Below are 20,854 nucleotides of genomic sequence, written 5' to 3'. Positions count from 1 at the left end.
TTCATTTATGAAACATAAATGAATTTTGTGTTTAGACTTGGGTCCCATCCCCAAGATATCTCATTTTATATATATGCAGACATTCCAAAATCTGAAAAAAATCTTAAATCTCAAACATTCCGGTCTGAAGCATTTTAGATAAGGGATAACCTGTAATTGATTTAATGTGGTACTATTTTCTGCAAACGTTGTTAAATACAAGGACTGGGACAATCCAACAAGCCACGTAAAGCAGAATTGAGCTTAACCTCAAGAACAATGACAAGACTATTATGAGAATAAACCCTTCTTATCTTGTGTGTAAATATACATGCAATAATCCATGTTAGTGATGTTTGGGTATTGCTGACATGCTCACCAGGAAGATTAAAGTGGGTGAACTCTGACTCCCTCTTGCTCTGCTTTTTCCTTCTTTTTAATAGTACCTATCACCTTCTAATATTTTATATATTATATAATAAAATAACTACTATATTATTTGTATTGTTTATTGTTTAATGTTTATTCTCTATCTCCTCCTGGTTGGAGGCAAGCTCTGCAAAGGCAGGGATCTTTGTTGTGTTTGCTGACATGTCCCAAGAGCCAAGAACAATGTCTAGCCCATATTAAGTGTCCAATAGATGTTTGCTGAATAAATGAATGGAGTTGGGTCCCAGACAAGCCAGTGGAATCTTTGTCAGTTTCGTTACTGTCTCCCAGAGGGGTCATCATGGCAACATCCCAGGATCTGAGGAAGGAACTTTATGTGACTCTGACAGCCCTTAGCATGAGCAGGTACCTGGGTATCCTACTGAGCGTCCTACAAGCACTCCAATTACTGTGCTTGTGTGATAATAGCAGAGGCTCATCTGAGAGTGAGAAACTCCAGGGAATGAATCAAGATTTGATAGGCAGGGGACTTGGTGATGGAACATGTGGCACCGATCATCCTCATAATGGGTAGGGACAGATGTTAGAAAAACACAATACTTATCTGGAAAGGTTCCAGCATTGAGATGAACTTGGACCAGAGTTAAGGTTCTTTCCAACTTGTAATATTCTAGGATCCCAACTTCCTTCCTCAAATATCCTTTATTTCAATAAGCCTTCAGTTTTTACCCCTCCCTTGCTATCTCTCTGGGTCCTTGGCATCCTCATTTAGTTAACGGCAGGCAAAGGTTTTTCTGGCCAACCCCAGGATAGGATGTACATACAAATACACAAAAATAGGAGGGATGCGTGTCCTCAGTACACACCTGACCACACAGAACAGGTTAATGTTGGCGTTGTACACTGAGAAGTCAATAAAAGTTGCCCTGGTTCCTCGGTCCAGCCAGACATTTTTCTTGAGGCTAGCAACTTGTGCAGCTGTTTCCTCTCTTGTTCTTGACAAATCCAGATAATAGCCAGCTCCACTATAAGTTGCAATGATTCCCCAGTGGCTACTACCATTCAAGTCTTTTTCACTTGTGTAGATCCAACTGATTAAAAACAAAACCAAAAAACAAACAGTTAAAATCAGTGGAACACTTGTGGCAATTACAAGGACAGCTGGTTCCTTGTAAAATAAAGTATGCATTAAGGCCTATCAAGCTGGGTAATGTGCCTGACCTGGCACTTCATAAGTGTTTTCTTGGTTAATTCTCATACTGTTATTAGCCTCACTTTAGGAATGAGGGCCCTGAGGCTTAGTGAGGTCAATGTAGTCCCAAAGTTTTGAAGGTAGACTCAGGAACCAATGCCAGGGCTGTCTGTCCCTAGAGCCTCTGCTCTGCTCTAGAGCCTCTGCTCAGTTTATATGGCTGCCTTCTCTGGGTAACTGTGCTCAGGGACTAGATAACTTGAGGTCCCCAGAGAAATTTACAGCCAAAAGAGGGACAAGTTCATCAAGTGGCATTGTCAGCATTTGGGAATTTCATCCACAAATATTCAGAGGATCTCTTAGAAAACAGATGCTTCTTTGGCACTAATGGGGATATAAAGGTCCTTTCCCTCCCAAATTTAAAACAAGTAGGAAAACAAAAGTTGTAATTAAACAAGTAAAATACAAGGTGGATAATAATAAGAAGCAAAAGACTTAAGAAATTAGGCTGGCAGATCAGAGGAAAGCTATCCTTATTTGGGGATCTGGCAATGAAGGGATGGATTAGAAAAGGCTTTAGGAAGAAGCTGTGTTGGACCTGAGCCATGAAAGGTGAGTAGGACCTGGACTTGCACAGGTGAATGCTGATATGGTTTGGCTGTGTCCCCAACCAAACTTATCTTGAATTGTAACTCCCACAATTCCCATGTTTTGTTGGAGAAACCCGGTAGGAGGTAATTGAATCATGGGGGCAGGTCTTTCCCATGCTGGTCTCGTGATAGTAAATAAGTCTCACAAGATTTGATGGTTTTACAAGGGGGATTTTCCCTGCACAAGCTCTCTCTCTTTGCCTGCTGCCATCCATGTAAGACATCACTTGCTCCTCCTTGCCTTCCACCATGATTGTGAGGCCTCCCCAGCCATGTGGAACTGTAGGTCCATTAAACCTCTTTCTTTGGTAAATTGCCCAGTCTCAGGTATGTCTTTATCAGCAGCGTGAGAAAGACTAATACAAAATGGAAAGGGCATTTCTAACGGTGAGCCATTGGTCAAGAGAAGAAGTAAGTAGTTCAGTTTGGCTCCACAAGGTAAAGAATGGTAGATCGAAAGGTAGTCTGTGGTCAGCTTCTGAAGGGCAAACATGAAGGAGTCTATGAAGGGAAAGTTCTGAGAGGCACAGAACAGGGCTGCTCTGGTGGCGGCAGGGAAGACTGGAGTGGGGAGGAAGAGGGCTCACGTGCAGAAAAGAGTTAACACAGCAGGCCTGAGATGGTCTTTCCTTAGGAAGGCCTGTTTGCAAGGTTGGACTTTGGCTGGCATCTGGGAACCTGACTGATAAACAGCTCCCTGCACTGGTGTACAATTTCCCTGACCGGTAAGAGAGGCTTGCTGTGCCTGTGCTATTTGTACAAGCAATGTGGCTTTACACTCAACACCTGCTTTCCTTCTGGGAGTCGGCAATTTTGGCACATGCCAGTCATAAACCAGTACCAGTATCCAGTGAACACCCCAGGCACTGAGTCTCTAATTAACCTCTCTGATAGACATTTCACACATTGTTACAGCTTGTTCCTGGAGAAATTCAGCACATCCTATGTGACCTCACTGGGAGAGGGCTCCTGGAAGCCTACACTGGGTTTTCCCCATGTGCCTTTTCTTTTGTATCCTTTCACCATAATAAACCTTAGCTATGAGGATGCCTCTATGCTGAGTCCTTCTAGTGAATCACTGAACATGGGGGTGGTCTTAGGGACCCCTGACATAGCTCCATTAGCAATAACCAAGAGGTAATGAGGCCTGAACTCACTCAGTGAAGATGGGAAGGGGAAGGAAGGAGTGAGAGAGTCTCACCACAGTGACTGCCAGCAGAACTTGGCAACTGATTTGGAAGTTGGGGCAAGGAGGAAACATGGCTCAAAAATGACTCTGGAGTCTCTTTCAGGGCAATAGGAAGATAGCAGTGCCATTAACAGAAGGAAGAGCAGATCCCATAAGAAAACGATAAGTTTAATTTGGGGCATATTGAATCACAAGAGGTGTGGGACATCCAGGCGGAATAGAGATGTATCTTGTATCACTAGAATGCAAGCTCTGTGAAGAAAGGATGTTTGCTTCTGTTTCCTGCTGCTTTGTTTCTTCAGCATCACGGGGACTAGAAGAGGGGTGACTTCTAGCAATGGGAACATGCCTGGCACATTGTTAAAGAAATGACGAGTCACCAAATAAAGATGCCAGTGGAAGCCATCTGAATGTCATGGGAAAGAGAGTAAAGAAAAAAAAGATGGAGATACAAATATAGAACCTGGGAATAAGACAGGAGAAGTGAGAGAAAGGGGTTTCAGAGTTAAAAGAACCCAAAGTGTAGAGTTCCTCACGGAAGTCAAAAGAATGAGCAGTCAACACTGCCACCTTCTGCAGACAGGATGAAGGGGATAAAGACTGAGATTTGTTCAGTGGATTTGCTAACTAGAGGTCCCTAGTGGCTTCCTGGTGAGATGTCAAAAGCAAGAACCTAAGCTTTAAGAGGTAAATCGAGGGTAAGGAAATGGAAGTGGCAAATGAAGACTATTCTTCCAAGAAGTTTGGAGTTGATGGGAAGAAGAAATTGGAGTGACTTGAGAATGTCGAAGAATAAAGGGATGGTTTAGATATGACAGGGAAGGTCCCCTTTGGCAATCCACCCTGGAGTAGAAATCACTCATTCATACATGCATCCAACACATATTTATTAGTATCTTTACATATGAGGCATTGTTCAAGGCTTTGAGAACACAGCAGTTAACAAAATAGAATCCCTGCCCTCAGGAAGCTTGAGTACTGATGGGCAGCTGAGAGCATCGAAAAGCCACCCTAATGATGTAATTAATACGGAGGAGGAATTAATATGGAAGAGGTTTAGTAGATGAAACATGGGTTTTGGAGTCAGGCTGCTTAAATCTTGGTTCAGTTCCATTTGCTAGCTGTGACACTTTGGGCAAGTGAGCCTCAGGTTTTTCATCTATAAAATGGAGATGATACCTATTTTAGAGTTGTTTTGTGAAAGTAGATGAGATAATGCGTGAAATAACTTCTTAAATAATGTCTGGCACAGAGCCGTGGCTGTATAAATTTATCTTCTTAGTGATGTGAGATAAATAAAATATTGGAAAGGGTATCACAGATGGAAGGCATGCTTATGCTTACTACAAAAAGGCACACTAGAAAGCAAAATAAAGCTGGGCATGGTGGCATATTCTATAGTCCCGGCTACTTGGGAGGCTGAGGCTGGAGAATTGCTTGAGCCCAGGAGTTTGAGGCCAGCCTGGGCAACATCAAGAGGCTCCATCTCTAATAAATTTTTTATTTTTAAAGAAAGCGAAATCACTAATATAACTTGGATGATAATGTTCTTTGAGATTATTTAGTACCTTTGTTCTAAAGCTCCGGAGTTTTACTAAATTTTTTTTTTTTTTTCTGAGGTGGACTCTTGCTCTGTTGCCCAGGCTGGAGTGCAGTGGTGAGATCTCGGCTCACTGCAACCTCCACCACTTGGGTTCAAGCAATTCTCCTGCCTCAGCCTCCCGAGTAGCTGGGACTATAGGCACATGCCACCACACCCAGCTAATTTTTGTATTTTTAGTTGAATCAGGGTTTCACCATGTTGGCTAGGCTGTCTTGAACTCCTGACCTCAAGTGATCTGCCCGCCTTGGCCTTCCAAAGTGCTGGGATTACAGGCATGAGAAACTGTGTCCAACTTGGATTTTTACTAAATTTGTTTCTTATGGGTTCTGGTATAAATAGAGTATACACTGGATGGTACAAGAAGAATACACTAATTGAAAAGGTGATTGCCCATTGTATAGTAACAAATGTGGATTCTGGGCAACTCAGTTTCCAAGAAAAGAACCTAGATGAACCGACAGCATTAGCTGAGCAAAGCTTAGAAGATGACTCTGACCAGTGACGTATCCAGGGACAGCAACCCCAAAGGCCCACGCTGAAATGGCCTGGGAGGTCTTCCTGTTTCTTTATAATAACTACAATACTTCTAAAATAGTAAGTGCCCTCCCTTAATACACAAGATGTTTGAAGTATGGGTACCAAAGTGTACAAAAAGCCCCTGTAAATATGCATGTGTACAAATACATACTTAAAATCTCAAACATTTGAGTAAAATGGGCTTTAAACCAAACAAAAAATGGCCTCACAAGCTTACACATTAAATAACTCCATTCTGAACAAAAACCTGTTTGTAAGACCTATAAAAAAAGAGTTCCTGCAGCTGAAAACTTGCTGTTAAATAACTTAGTGGATGATGTTACTGGACCTATAAAAACAGGGCCCAGGGCATCTTAAATGAAATTTTCAAAGGCTCAGATAATTAATTTTTTGTGGGTCATATGGTCAACGATTTAGTCTTTTGAAAAATATGCATGTAGAAACTGAAGAAGGCTAAAAAGTAGTGAAAACTTGAGAAGTCAAAGGTCAAGTTGGCTAAGGTTTAAATATAAGCACTGAAGAGTCACTGAACTTCTTTTTGCCTCGGTGAAGGTGTCAGGGAATGAATGAATGAATGGTGGGAGGTCAGAGAATAAATGAGTGAATATCACCAAGTGGCAATGAGTCCCAGACACTTACGCGGTTCCATTTCGGGGCCCGAAGGGAGCCCTATCTTCACTACTGACAGAGTAGACATCATAGCACTCTTTAATTTCATCTCTCAAGTCCTGGGGGATAGAGCAGGATCCATTTCTGACTCGGAGTTGCCGTATTCGTGGTACCCCTAACAACAGGTTCTCATAGAAGATGAAACTTCGGTTGTCAGCTTCAGTCTGGTTACTGGGCTGCATCTTCCAGTACAGCCCATCCAATAAGGAGCCTTCTGTGAACTAAAAGCACAGGAAACATCTCTGAAAAAGTTCCAAGCTCAGCTGCTGTCTTGCTCTTGCCTGGAACGTTTGCATAACCAAGCATTTGGCAACTCTATGAAAATAGTAGAGTGATAAGAATGAGTTTTGTCGTCAGAGAGATTTGGGATAGCATCTTGCCCCATCACTTGTTAGCTATGAGGCCTTGAGCAGGGTCCTCTGAACCAAGGTTCCTGCATCTGGAAAACCCATCTTTTATGTAGTCACTGCATCTGGCACAGAGTGGGTACTTAATACGTGGCAGCTCTGATTTGCATAGTTACTGCACCTGGCACAGAGTGGGTACTTAATATGTGGCAGCTCTGATTTGCATAGTTACTGCACCTGGCACAGAGTGGGTACTTAATATGTGGCAGCTCTGATTTTTGTTCCTGGACTAAAGGTGGGGTCATAATTAACTCCACTTCCCCTTATTAAATAATGTCTCACATAATCATGGTTCTAAACTTGTTTAGAGAAAAGGCTACAGTTTTGATTACCAGCCTGGCATCTGATAGACCTTTCACCTGTCTGGACTATTTTGCTGTATGGTGAACTCTCCAATCCCTCCTTATCCCTTTAGAGACTGGCATTTATCATCATGGAATGTGTATACAAAAGTCTCTTGTTAGTTTGTACAACTAGCTATGCCTGTAGGGAAAACAGATCTATTTCTCAGTGTGCTATCCTTATCAGATGATCAACAGAGATAGACTGATTTGCCCTCTCAGATGGTGAAAGATTCATATTATACAAGTGTGGCTTTGGATGCCAAGTACTTTTGTATATGAATAGGTTCTTGTGACCCAGTTGTCTCTATCCTTAAAATCAATAGCTCTGACCCCAGGGTTTAGTAAGAATTTTAGAAACTATCTCCCTAAGGAGAAACAATAATTTTCTTTTCAATTTCCCTTCCAATTTTCTTAGATTCCAAGCCCCATATCCCTCAGATGAGTTTAATATTTTTCCTGTGGTATCATTCATTGCTATACTGTTAACTATGTTGGAATTTGGGAAGGGGCTGGACTGGGTTGAACTTCACAACAGCAAACCTTTTGTTTGTTTTTGGTTTTTTGTTTTTGTTTTTTTTTTTTTTGGATTTTTTTGAGACAGGGTCTCACTCTGTTGCCCCGGCTGGAATGCAGTAGCATGGTCATGGCTCGACCTCAAGCAATCACTCAAGTGATCCTCCCACCTCAGCCTCCTGAGTAGCTGGGACTACGGGTGTGTGCCACCCCACCATGCTAATTCTTTAATTTTTTTGGAGAGACAAAGTCTTACCATGTTGTGCCCAGGCTGGTTTTGAAATCCTGGGCTCAAGCAATCCTCCTGCCTTGGCCTCCCAAAGTGCTGGGATTACAAGCGTGAGCCACCAAGCCCCACCAACAGCAGACCTTTGAAAGAATGTCCTTACTTTGTGTCAAGCACTGTTCTAAGAGCTGGGGATATATGCCATCATCAACAAAGAGACAAAATGCAAAAGGCGAAGCAAGACAGAAGAACCACACTGTCCTTCACTGGCCTTACATTCTAGGAGATTCTCAATAAATATTTATTGAATCTTGACTCATGGAACGAATTATAAACTAGGATGAAGAAGTAGCTGTCAGGCTAGAAAAAAATCGATTTTTCTTGTTCCCTAGCCATGTGACCATATGATTTAAGCATCCTGAATCTCATTTTCCTCACTAACAAACTAGGGCATACTCTTAGTACTTACCTTATAGAGTTACCATAGAAATTAAATTAGGTAAGGTATGAAACACTCAGCACAGTGCAAGGCACAGGCAAAGTTCTCAGTGTTAACTTTACCCCTCTTTGAGAGCAGGAACAGTAACTTCTAACAACTCACCATAACTTACGTCTCACACAGTGTTAAATGCAAAGCAGGTCCTGTCGATACTCATGCACTGAAATGATGAAGCCAAATGAAAAATTTTCTGTGATAAAGAGGTACTTTCAAAGTTATTTGCAAATACCTTCCAGAAGTCTTCCATGGAAGACAGAGTTTTAAAATTAGTTTTCTCTGTTTTGGACACGGGGGTGTCTAGGAAGAGCTGTGACATCATCCGGGTGTAGTAGTACACATTGGAGCTCATCATGCCGTAGGTCACTGGAACACAGAAAGATCCAAATGAACGCCCCAAGGGAATCGGCACACATTCACACACCAGCAGCCTTCACGAAGGGATTGTTCCTATGGATAAACAGTTTGGACAAATATCCACAGAAGGTCTTCTCTTACCCCTGCCTTCCTTCCCCCTATCATTCTTCTAGGATATCTCCCTATCTCTCTGGCTTATAAAAGAAATATGTAATATTAATATTGGCTCATATGAAACAAAATTGGCTTACTATTGAGTATCAGTGTAAGATCAGGAACGTTTACTTGATATTTGGGACTTCCAACATGCCTACTCAATTTCATCTTCCACCACCTCTCGGCTCAGATCCTCCATACCAGTGAGGCTGATCTGCACAAGGTCATAGCTATGCTGGGCTCCCCACCCTCCTGCTGTGCACACTGCCTACTCTCCCTGCAGTAACATGGGCAAGCCATTGTTTGTTTCCTCCAGATCAATTCTCCATTCTTCTCCGCCCTGTTCTGTGCCCTGAGGCTAACCTTTATGAACTGTACCAACTGGAATCCTTTGCCCTATGGGGATATCAAGGACAGAGTTTGTTCCCCCACCCCTGTTCTCCATACCCTCACCATCTGGATGCAGTTTGGCAGTGGAGACTCTAATCTTGGCCATGGGTGCTGAGGGAATCCCTTTTCTCACAACCACACTGGGCTCCCACTATGCCACTCCCTCCCCCAGTTCCCTAAAGCCTGGAGGTGGTTACTTTTTTTGAGTGCATCACTTCCCCTTTTTGGTTCTCTTAACCCCACCACATCTCTGTAAATAGTCCCTTCATTAAACTTCTCTTAATCACCACTTGAGTTCATCATCTCCTTTTTCTAAGATGCTGACTGACACAGACATATCTGCTTCCCACCTACCAGTCAAATCTTGAATGGAACCCTATAACTCGAACTACATCCCTGCCATGGACATTTACTGATTATTTTGAATGGTCTTGGAAGGAGGTGGGAAGATCCTTTACAAGCTTAGTAGACCAAAGGAGATCAGGGTCTGACTCCTGGCCATGCTCCTTACTTGCTATACGACCTGTGCAAGTTGCTTAAACTTTCTGAGCTTCAGTTTCCTCTTCAGTAAGATGGGGATAACCAACTATCCCATGGATTTTTTGGTGCCTAAATAAAAACAATAACTAAAATTTATCCAGTACAGTGGTTGACACTTAACAAATGTTCAATATGGTGGCTCTTCCTCCTTAACTGGATTGTTATAATGCATTTATTATAGATTTCAGCACTTTACCAAGTACTTTCTAATACTGGACTTTAATGATTGCAGGTATAATATAATTCCTATAATTAGCTGATAAAACGTTTCAAGGGGAAGGAAACATGTTCTATGCTTTTTAAAAACTACAGTTCTGAATACCCACGATTAATACTTACCTGAAACTATAATACATTTCAGGGATCATATTCAAACCTATAGAAATTATTTTGGGATTAAGTACTATTTAGCAAATCTCTCCTTCATGCAGCTGTCTTCTCCCCACTCTGCATTTTTCTTTCTTTTTTTTTTTTTGAGACAGAGTTTCACTGTTGTTGCCTAGGCTGGAGTGCAATGGAGCAATCTCGGCTCACTGCAACCTCCACCTCCCAGGTTCAAGCAATTCTCCCACTTCAGCCTCCCCAGTAGCTAGGATTACAGGCATGTGCTACCATGCCCAGCTGATGTTTTATTTTTAGTAGAGATGGGGTTTCACCATGTTGATCAGGCTGGTCTTGAACTCCAGACCTCAGGTGATACACCTGCCTTGGCCTCCCAAAGTGCTGGGATTACAGGTGTGAGCCACCACACCTGGCCCCTCTTCCCCTTTCAAGCATCATAGGAAATTAAGATTATTTAAGAAGGGTAGGTAATAATGATCCAAACACGAGTGTGTTTGGGAGTTCATCTCAAGCAATCAATTAAGCAGTAAATAGACATAATACACACAACTTGTATACCGTATCTAGAGACGTACGAAAAATGTCCAGTCCCCCTGGTTTGGCTCCCTCACCTGTCATCCTATAACCTAATGTAATTAGGACAAGAACAGTCCTCTTCAGGTGTTACGTGACTTACTACCTCTCAGAACTGTCTTGCGACAAGAGTTAAGAGTTTAGAATTCTAATCCACTCATATTTATGGAACAAGGTATTGGGCATGAAGATGAACAAGATGTGATCTCTGCACTCAGAAGAGTTCATAGGGTCCCCAGCGAGTGCTGCCTAGCCAACTCCCACAAAGGATGCAAAGGATGGACATGAGTACACTGTCCTCTGCAAAGGCCTGTCAGTCTACAGTCAATCGAGGAGAGAAAGGGACATGACACAAGAGCAAGCAGTGAAGGCTGCTAAGAGCCAACCAAATAATTAAGTTGATTATTTTCAATTAACTTGGAATTGGAATGTACTTTGGATTGACTGATTAATATAGACTGTTGTGGAGTTTTTAACCTGTGGGTTTACTGTGGTTGTTGTTAAAAAGGAATTTTGATAAATTATTTACATATTTTTATTTATAAATATGGTATAACTATATATAAGTATGTAAATATAAGGATCTTAGATACTGAATTGAAAATGTATCCCTTTATTTTCCTAGACCACTCATAATCCAGTACTGATTTTTGCTTTTGAAATTCTCAAGATCTATATTGGCTTTAATAGCTTCACCAAAGGGCAAGCAACAGATTCTCTTGGTTATGTAGCACCATCTGCTGGACAGCCAGGTAAATAATCCCTTTCAGCTTTGAAGGGATGATTACTGTACCTTTTCTTTCTTTCTTTTTTTTTTTTTTTTTTGAGACAAGGTCTGGCTCTATGGCCAAGGCAGGAGTGCAGTGGCACCATCTCCGCTCACTGTAGCCTCAATCTCATGGGCTCAAGTGATCCTCCCACCTCAGTTTCCCGAGTACCTGGGACTACAGGCATGCACCACTATGGCCAGCTAATTTTTAAATTTTTCGTAGAGATGGGGTTTCGCCATGCTGCCCAGGCTTATCTCAAACTTGTGAGCTCAAGTGATCCTCCCTGCTCGGCCTCCCAAAGTGCTGGGATTACGGTCGTGAGCCACCGCGCCCAGCCTTAACAGATATTTAATCAGCAAACATTAACTCAGTCCTTCTGTGCCAGGTCCCAAGGAAGTTCATGGCACACCTGAGTGACAGCTCACAAACTCTGGTGGTCAGCTACACCATGAGCCCATGCAGGTGGCAGCTAAAAGCCCCCTGAATTTGGAGTCATACTGATTTGGTTTTGAGTTTCAGCTTGCCTCCATCCTGAACATCTGCCTCTGTTCATGATGGCAGGTCTTGCATCTTGAGATCTTGGACAACTATTTAACTCTTCTAAGCCTGATTTTGGAAACCAGAAAATGAGAATAATACCAAGGGCTTTTGTAAAGCTCAAATGGAGAAATATATGTGAAGACATTTGCACACTGTAAAATGCAATGGCAATATAAAACTGTTAACATCACTTCTCCTTTAAGTCCCTGAAAGGAAACTGGAGAAAGCCCACTTGAAGGTAGCATTCACTCTCTAAATGAAATGAATTGTGAAGAAAAATTTAGTGCATGAAATAGATAACCTTAAATGAGGACCAGAAAGGAGACAAGAGTATTAAAAAATACATAAAGGACACATACATCTGTACATATGTACACATCTTTCTTCTGCTATTTAATCCTTGTCTTAACCCCTGAATTTCCATTTTCCATAAAATAAACTAGAGCAAAATACAGTAAAACACAGTATCGGCCAGACACGATGGCTCACACCTGTAATCCCCACACTTTGGGAGGCCGAGGTGAGCAGACCGTTGAGCTCCAGAGTTTGAGACCAGGTTGGGCAACAGGGTGAGACTGCACCACTGCACTCCAGCCTGGGCGATAGAGCGAGACCTTGTCTCAAAAACTTTAAAAAAAAAAAAAAAAAAAAAAAAAGAAACTATCACCAAACAACCAGCATGTGAACTAACAAAAGCTGCCTTAAAAACATGGTCTATCATTTCAAAATAGCAACAAATACTATTTTATTGTTAATATTGTTGAAAAATATAGGTTCAAATATTAAAAACAAATAAAGGGTATTGTAGAATAGTATATATTATATAAATTCCAAATCATTAGGATAAAAAAGCAAAGAAAAAATTTCCATCCAGCAAAAGAATATAAATGGAAAATAACAGGAACATATAAAAGAGAGGAAAATACTAAATAATATTAATTTGACAAAAAAAAACACATGAAACATGAATGGTTTAGACTCTTACTAAATGACAAAGTTTTAAATATTGGTTAAAAAATAAAAATGCATCTCTAGAATTGTTAGAAGAAACCCACTCAAAGCTAAAAATAAATGAATGGGAAAATATATCAGGGACAAAATATTTTTTAAAAGGTTTTAAGTGGTATTATAATCCTCTGACAGAGGACATTATAAGGTGAACACTCAGTTTGATTAAAAGGTTATTTTACATTGGTCAATTATACTATACATAATGACTTAACTGTAATGAATTCTTATGTATTGAATAACAGAACATCAAAATATATAGAGCAATACCTGTTAGTAATAAAAGAATTATCAAAACTACAATGGCAGTTGGAAACTTAAAACCCTGTATCTTTCAATCTTTGACAGATAAAGTAGACAAAAATTACCTAGGAATATTAAGGGTTTGAATTAAGTATATGACTTGACATAGATATATATATCTGTTAAGAAATTAAATTTTTTCCCTCTCTTAATAACCCTTGGGCCAAAGAAGAAATCAGAGCTGCCATAAAAATATAACCGTACTAGATGCAAAGACAGTAGAACCAAGATGCCTTGGCCGCAGTATTTCAGGTAATCTGCCACAAGATGAAGCTATCACTTTGCACAGGAAAACGAACTGCTTTGCTAGCTGTGTATTATATGATATCCTCACAGGGATGCAGTGGAAATAAAATGCAAACAAACATTTGAAGGGACTCTATAAACTCAAAGTGCTATACAAGATGATAACCTTGACTTATAGTGGAGGTACATCCTGATAAACCCATTGTAAACTGAAAATATCGTAAGCTGAAAATGCAGGTAATATAACTAACCTACTGAATGAACAACACAGCTTAGCCTGGCCTACCTTAAACATGTTTAGACACTTACATTAGGCTAGTTGGGCAACATCATCTGGCAATACAATACACCGTAGAGTACTGGTCGCTTACCCTCATAATCACATGGCTGACTGGGAGCTGTGGCTCCATCTCTAGAGTATGGTAGCCTGGAAAAAGACCAAACTTCAAAATTGAAAGTATGGTTTCTATAGAATGTGTATCACTTTCACATCACCATGAAGTTGAAAAATCATAAATCGAACCATCGTAAGTTGGGGACCATCAGTATATAAATGCAAAGCACTATACACAAATCAAGGAATTATTAGGCTTGAATTGATTAAGTGGACATACTACAGGAAATTCTGTGTGCTAGGAAACGAGAAGTGCTAGTGAACAAGAAATGGAAACAGGCAATGCTGTCAGCAGTTCGTGAGACTCTCCAGGTGTCGGCACTGAGAGGTGCACAGCTGCATCCCATCCCTGTGAGGGGGGTGAATGCATGAGCTGGTCTGGTCTGATAATCCTGTGTGAAGAGGTAGACCTGAATGGCAGCACAACTCGGAGATGGGGGCTGGTTCGGGTGGGCACCGCTAAGCTTCTGTCTAGATCTGGTTCTTGAGCTGATTTTGAAGGATGAGGAGGAATTAGAATGACAGAAAGGAACAGTGTACACTGAGGCTTTTTGAGATCACAAGTGGTTTGATGTGGTTGAAGAACCAGATATTTATAGGGAGTGGCAGTTCTAAAGAAGTAAGTAAAGATCGTTTGGTAAAATGCCAGCCTATTGTCTAAAGATTTTAAAGTTTATCTTGACGTTGAGATACCATGTTAAATGGAAGAGTGATCCCAGCACTTTGGGAGGATGTTGCAGGAGGATCGCTTGAGCCCAAGAGTTCAAGAACAGCCTGGGCAGCAAAATGAGACCTCATTTCTACAACAAATAAAATTAGCTGGGTGGTGTGTGCCTGTGGTCCCAACTACATGGGAAGCTGAGGCAGGAGGATCTCTTTAGCCCCCAAGCTGCAGTGAGCTGTGTTCATGCCACTGCACTCTAACCTGGGTGACAGAGTGAGACCCTGTCTCAAATAAATACATAAATAAATAAATGGAAGAGTGACTTGTATTAATCTGGTTCCAGAAACAGCAGTGCTTGGAAATTCTAAAAAGTCCAGACACAGGGAGAGCAGCTTCCATCTAATCTGTGGTTCATATTTCGAGGCCTCTTAAAGGAATCTTGTCCCTTTCAAACTTAAACCATGGGGTGTTCTACTGTAAATCCCTCACCAAGGCCAACCAGAACTACAGGTCTGGCCCCTGGTCACCTTTCCATCTTCATCTGATGATCTGATCTCCAGGAACTGGCTTCACTTGGCTTCTGAGTGTTTCTGGAATGATCTGAGTGTTTTCCTGCCTCAGAGCCTTCATTCATACAATTCTCTCTTCCTCTGTTCTCAATCTTGCTTCAGGCTTCAGAGAGGCCTTCCTTGAGGGAAATCCTTTTCCCCAATCACCTCCTTTCATATCACTTATCACATTTAAGGACAGGGCCTAAATCTGTTTTTAATTAAATTACTGACCAACTGAACAAGTCAGGAAAGAGATGATTAGGATTAAAATAGGCACAAGAGCGACATAGGAAAAAAGACAGATTAGAGAGCCTCTGAAGAGGCAGAATGATCACAGAAGACTGGGAAGGGAAAGCATCCAGGATGACACCCAGGGTTCAAGTGAACTAGAGAGCATGGCTGGATAGATGGGTGGGAAATGAGTTCAGGATGGGGCATGTTACCAGTGAGAGAGGGCTGTGAGAGATCCCATCGTAGATGTCCAGCAGAAGCTGGTACTAGGTTCAGAGCTCATGAGTGGGACATGGGAGTCACTGGCACGCGAGTACTAGTTGAAGCATTGTCTGTGGAAAAAATGACCCAAAGAACGTCACAGGCCCAATCAGAGAAAACATTCTGTAAACACGCTTCAGAGAGAAGAAAGTGAAGCAAGTGAACACAGCAAGGAGGAACACAGGAAGAGAGAGAGTTACCAAAGCCAAAGAGGGAAGTCCTAGAATGCTAAACTCCACTGGACCAAATGCCAGGACGAGGCTGAAAAGAGCCATCCCCAGTGACCTTTGTGAGGGCTTTTTTAGGAGGCAGAAGTGAGACTGCAGAATCAATAAGAGAGTTTGTGAAATACAGTCACTAAAACCCCCAAATCTTTTAATCCAGGTTTGGTCAACATTTCAAAGAAAATTGTAAGTAACAATTGTAAAATTGTGAGGAAAATCTTTAAGGGGTAAAGGCTGTTGATACAAGTGCTTCTGAGAATGGTAGTATTGGCTGGTATTATCGTGTTTTAAAAGTGAGAGAAAGATGTATAATATTTACATACAGACAATCTTGGATATAGGATGGTTCAACTTACTGATTTTTTGACTTTAAAATGGTGCAAAAGTGATAAGTATTCAGTAGAAACTGTACTTCGAATTTTGAATTTTGATCTTTTCCTAGACTAGTGATAGGCAGTTTGATGCTCTTGCAAGGGGTGGCAGTGGCAATAAGCTCAGCCACACAATAGCAAGGGTAAACACCCAATATTCTACAGTATACTGTGTTGCCAGCACTTTTGGATATTGTCTTGTGTTTTCACAACCCATTTTGGTCACATTTTTTTTTTTTTGAGACGGAGTCTCACTCTGTCACCCATGCTGGAGTACAGTGGCCAGATCTCAGCTCGCTGCAAGCTCCGCCTCCGGGGTTTACGCCATTCTCCTGCCTCAGCCTCCCAAGTAGCTGGGACTACAGGCGCCTGCCACCTCGCCCGGCTAGTTTTTTGTATTTTTTAGTAGAGATGGGGTTTCACCGTGTTAGCCAGGATGGTCTCGATCTCCTGACCTCGTGATCCACCCGTCTCGGCCTCCCAAAGTGCTGGGATTACAGGCTTAAGCCACCGTGCCCGGCCCCATTTTGGTCACATTTAAAGTACATCTATATGTCTTCTATTTCCTGTCATTTTAAAATTGAGTTTTTGTCCAGTCAATATATCAGAAAGGGTGAGGAGCCCTCCAGCCATAGTCCAAGGCTTAATAGTTACTTCTCATGGATTGCAACATGTGATCTTAAGACTGAAACTATTTGTTGTGAAAAGATATGTGGGGAGCTATCAGGATATTTTTCACTGGAAATGGAATTAGCTTGCAGCTGCTGTGAGATTAACTCACTGACCTTTACTTCACTGATCTTGATATCAACTTGATCTTCATGGAATCTCTGGCAAATCAGGAAAACTATATATTTAGACTAGCATCCGTGTAAGAGTTTTACAAGTAAAATAAAATATTCCTTTCCTTTTCAGAACACAAGGCAAAGTTTCCTTCTTTCAGAGATAAATAAATGGAAATACATAGATCTTTTCTTAAAAGGGCTCTTCCTGTCCTAGTACACACCACATTGTACTATGATTTTGTTGTTCAGTTCTCCATTTTCATTACTTCTTTGGATACTACTGAGTTTAAAGTTAAATACTTTCTGTAGTAGTTCATTTTCACACTGCTTTAAAGAATTGCCTGAGAATAGGCAGGAAGAGGCTTAATTGACTTACAGTTCTGAATGGCTGGGGAGACCTCAGGAAACTTAGAATCATGGCAGAAGGCAAAGGAGAAGCAAGTCCCTTCTTCACAAGGCAGCAGGAGAGAGAGGGAGAAGGGGGAGGCCCCAGACACTTACCAAACAACCAGATCTCATGAGAACTCCCTCACTATCATGTAAACAGCATGGCGGAAACTGGCCCCATGATCCAGTCACCTCCCATCAGGTCCCTCCCTTGACACATGGGGCTTACAATTGGAGATGAGATTTGGGTGGAGACACAGAGCTAAACCATATCATTCTACCCCTGACACCTCCCAAATCTCATGTCCTTCTCACATTTCAAAACCAAACATGCCTTCCCAACAGTCCCCCAATGTCTTAATTCATTCCAACATTAACTCAAAAGTTCAAGTCCAAAGTCTCATCTGATATAAGGCAAGTCCCTTCCGCCTACGAGTCTGTAAAATCAAAAGCAAGTTAGTTACCTCCAAGACACAACAGGGGTACAGGCATTGGGTAAATGTTCCCATTCCAAATGGGAGAAATTGGCCAAAACAAAGGGGTCAGAGGCCCCATTCAAGTCTGAAACTCAACAGGGCATTCATTAAATCTTAAATCTCCAAAATCTGCTTTGATTCCCTTTCTCACATCCAGGGCACACGAATGCAAGGAATGGGCTCCCATGGCCTTGGACAGCTCCACCTCTGTGGCTTTGCAGGGCACAGCCCCTACAGCTGCTTTCACAGGCTGGCACTGTGTGTCTGCAGCTTTTCTGAGCGCAGAGTACAATCTGTTGGTGGATCTACCATTCTGGGGTCTGGAGGATGGTGGTCCTCTTCTCACAGCTCCATGAGGCAGCGCCCCAGTGGGGACTCTGTGTGGGAGCTCCAACCCCACATTTTCCCTCTGCATTGCCCTAGTAGAGGTTCTCCATAAGGCTCTGCCCCGGCAGCAGACTTCTGCCTGGACATCAAGGTGTTTCCATAAATCCTCTGAAATCTAGGCAGTGGCTTCCAAAGCTCAACTTTTGTCTTCTGTGCACCCAAAGGCCCAACACCACATGGAAGCTGCCAATGCTTGGGATTTGCACCCTCTGAAGCAATGGTCCAGCTGTACCTTGGCTCCTTTTAGCCATAGCTGGAGCTGGAGTGGCTGGAACACAGGGTGCCATGTCCCAAGGCTGCACAGAGCAGTTGGGTCCTGGGCCTGGCTCATAAAACCATTTTTCCCTTCTAGGCTCCAGGCCTGTGTTGCGAGGGTCTGCCCTGAAGATTTTCTGAAACACCCTGGAGACATTTTCCCATTGTCTTGGCAACTCACGTTACTTATGCAAATTTCTCCAGCCAGCTTGAATTTCTCCCCAGAAAATGCGTTTTTCTTTTCTACCACATGGTCAGGCTGCAAACTCCCTAAACTTTTGTTGCACTCTGCTTCCCCTTTAAACATAAGTTCCAACTTCAAACCATCCCTTTGTGAGCACATATAACTGTATGCTTTCAGGAAAAGCCAGGTCACCTCTCGAATGCTTTGGTGCTTAGAAATTTCTTCTGCCAGATACCCTAAATCATCTCTTTCAAGTTCAAAGCGCCATAGATCTCTAGGGCAGGGGAAAAATGCCACCAGTCTCTGCTAAAACATAGCAAGAGTGACGTTTATTTGAGTTCCCAATTAGTTCCTCATCTCCATCTGAGAGCACCTCAGCCTGGACTTCATTGTCCATATCACTATCAGTGTATTGGTCAAAGCCATTCAACAAGTCTCTAGGAAGTTCCAAACTTTCCCACATCTTCCTGTCTTCTTCTGAGCCCTCCAACTGTTCCAATTGCTGCCTGTTACCCAGTTCCAGAGTTGCTTCCATAATTTCAGATTATTTTTATGCAGGACCCCACTCCTGGTACCAAGTCTCTATATTAGACCATTTTCACACTGCTATAAAAAACTGCCTGAGACTGGGTAATTTATAAAGGAAAGAGGTTTAATTGACTTACAGTTCCAAATGGCTGGGAAGGCCTCAAGAAACTTAATATCATGGTGGAAGGCAAAGGATGTAGGAAGCACCTTCTTCACAAGGCAGCAGGAGAGAGAAAAAGAAGGGGTAAGTGCCAGACACCTATCAAACAACCAGATCTCATGAAAACTCACCCACTCTCATGAGAACAGCATAGAGGAAACCATCCCCATGATCCAATCATCTCCTACCAGGAACCTCCGTCAATACATGGGGATTACAATTGGAGATGAGATTTGGATGGCAACACAGAATCAAACCATATCACTTTTGTATTTGAATAAATTGTATTTATTTTTATTTTCTTTTATTTGTTTTGAGACAAAGTCTCGTTCTGTCACCCAGGCTGGAGTGCAGTGGCATTACCACAGCTCACTGCAGTATCCATCTCCCAGGTTCAAGTAACCCTTTTGCCTCAGCCTCCTGAGTAGCTGGGAGTACAGGCATGTGCCACCATGCCTGGATGATTTTCATTTTTTTTACTTTTTTGACACAAGGTCTCACTCTGTAGCTCAGGGTGGAGTGCAGTGGTCCAATCATAGCTCACTGCAGCCTCAAACCTGGGCTCAAGCAGTTCTCCTGCCTCAGGCTCCCAAGTAACTGGGAGTACAGGTGTGTGTCACCGTGCCTGGCTAATTTTAAAATTTTTTATAGAGACAAAGTCTTGCTATGTTGCCCAGATTGGCCTTGAACTCCTGGCCTCAAGTGATCCTTTCACCTTGGCTTCCTAAAGTACTGGGATTATAAGCATGAGCCACTGTGCCTGCCCCTGGATTGTTTTTCTTTTTTTTTTGCTGAGACAGAGTCTCGTTCTGTCACCCAGGCCAGAATGCAGTGGTGTGATCTCAGCTCACTGCAACCTCTGCCTCCCGGGTTTAAGGGTTCAAGCAATTCTCTGCCTCAGCCTCCTGAGCAGCTGGGAGTACAGGCACCTGCTACCACGCCTGGCTAATTTTTGTATTTTTAGTAGAAACGGGGTTTCACCATCTTGGCCAGGCTGGTCTTGAACTCCTGACCTCGTGATCCACCCTCCTCGGCCTCCCAAAGTGCTGGAATTACAGGCATGAGCCACTGTGCCCAGCCTATTTTTTCTACTCTGTAAAATATTTATGGAAGTCTACTGTTTTTCTCAAGTGATTTTTGAGTTTCACGTGTTAAAATATTAATCCTTTGTGATGTTTCTTATAATCATTCTTTGTAATTGCTTTTCTGCTTTTTAATGTTGCCTATTTCTTTGACAGAGAGAAATATTACATTTCTACAACGTTGACTCAGCTAACTTCTGTGGTTTCTATTATTGTGTTTAAACTTATAGATTTTTTACTCAATTTTATAGAATGAGAACACAGAAAAAGGAATTGGTAAATATATTTTTATTATACATTCACCAAATACCTTCCTTGCATTTTTTCTTTCTTTCTTTTTTTTTTTTTTTTTTTTGAGACAGAGTCTCACTCTATTGCCCAGGCTGGAGTGCAGTGGTACAATCTTGGCTCACTGCAAACTCTGCCTCGCAGGTTCAAGTGATTCTTGTGCTTCAGCATCCTAAGTAGCTGAGATTACAGGTGCATGCCACCAT

The 20,854-nt window shown here is 42.1% G+C and overlaps 1 protein-coding gene across 5 annotated transcripts in view; it reads right to left on the bottom strand.

The window, feature by feature from the left end:
- The window catches only part of PKD2 (polycystin 2, transient receptor potential cation channel), a 69,328-nt gene that overhangs the window by 30,723 nt on the left and 17,751 nt on the right, over positions 1-20,854 (bottom strand). For 3 of the 5 annotated variants that reach the window (XR_012434944.1, XM_005555387.5, XM_065545237.2), the window contains exons 3-5: positions 8,428-8,561; positions 6,180-6,430; positions 1,236-1,460 (exon numbers count right to left, since the gene is read on the bottom strand). Coding sequence is in view for 4 of the 5 variants with exons in the window: in XM_005555387.5 (XP_005555444.3) it covers positions 1,236-1,460; positions 6,180-6,430; positions 8,428-8,561 (610 nt within the window). In the remaining variant the exon portion in view is untranslated. Of the gene's footprint in view, positions 1-1,235; positions 1,461-6,179; positions 6,431-8,427; positions 8,562-9,609; positions 9,708-19,255; positions 19,329-20,854 lie in introns of all 5 variants that reach the window. The other 2 variants (XM_074040104.1, XM_074040103.1) reach the window with 2 other exon arrangements.

This window comes from Macaca fascicularis, chromosome 5 (genome assembly GCF_037993035.2).
Source record: "Macaca fascicularis isolate 582-1 chromosome 5, T2T-MFA8v1.1".
NCBI classification, from domain to species: Eukaryota; Metazoa; Chordata; class Mammalia; order Primates; family Cercopithecidae; genus Macaca; species Macaca fascicularis.
Note: the sequence above shows the minus strand (reverse complement) of the source record. Positions and strands in the feature narration are given on the sequence as shown.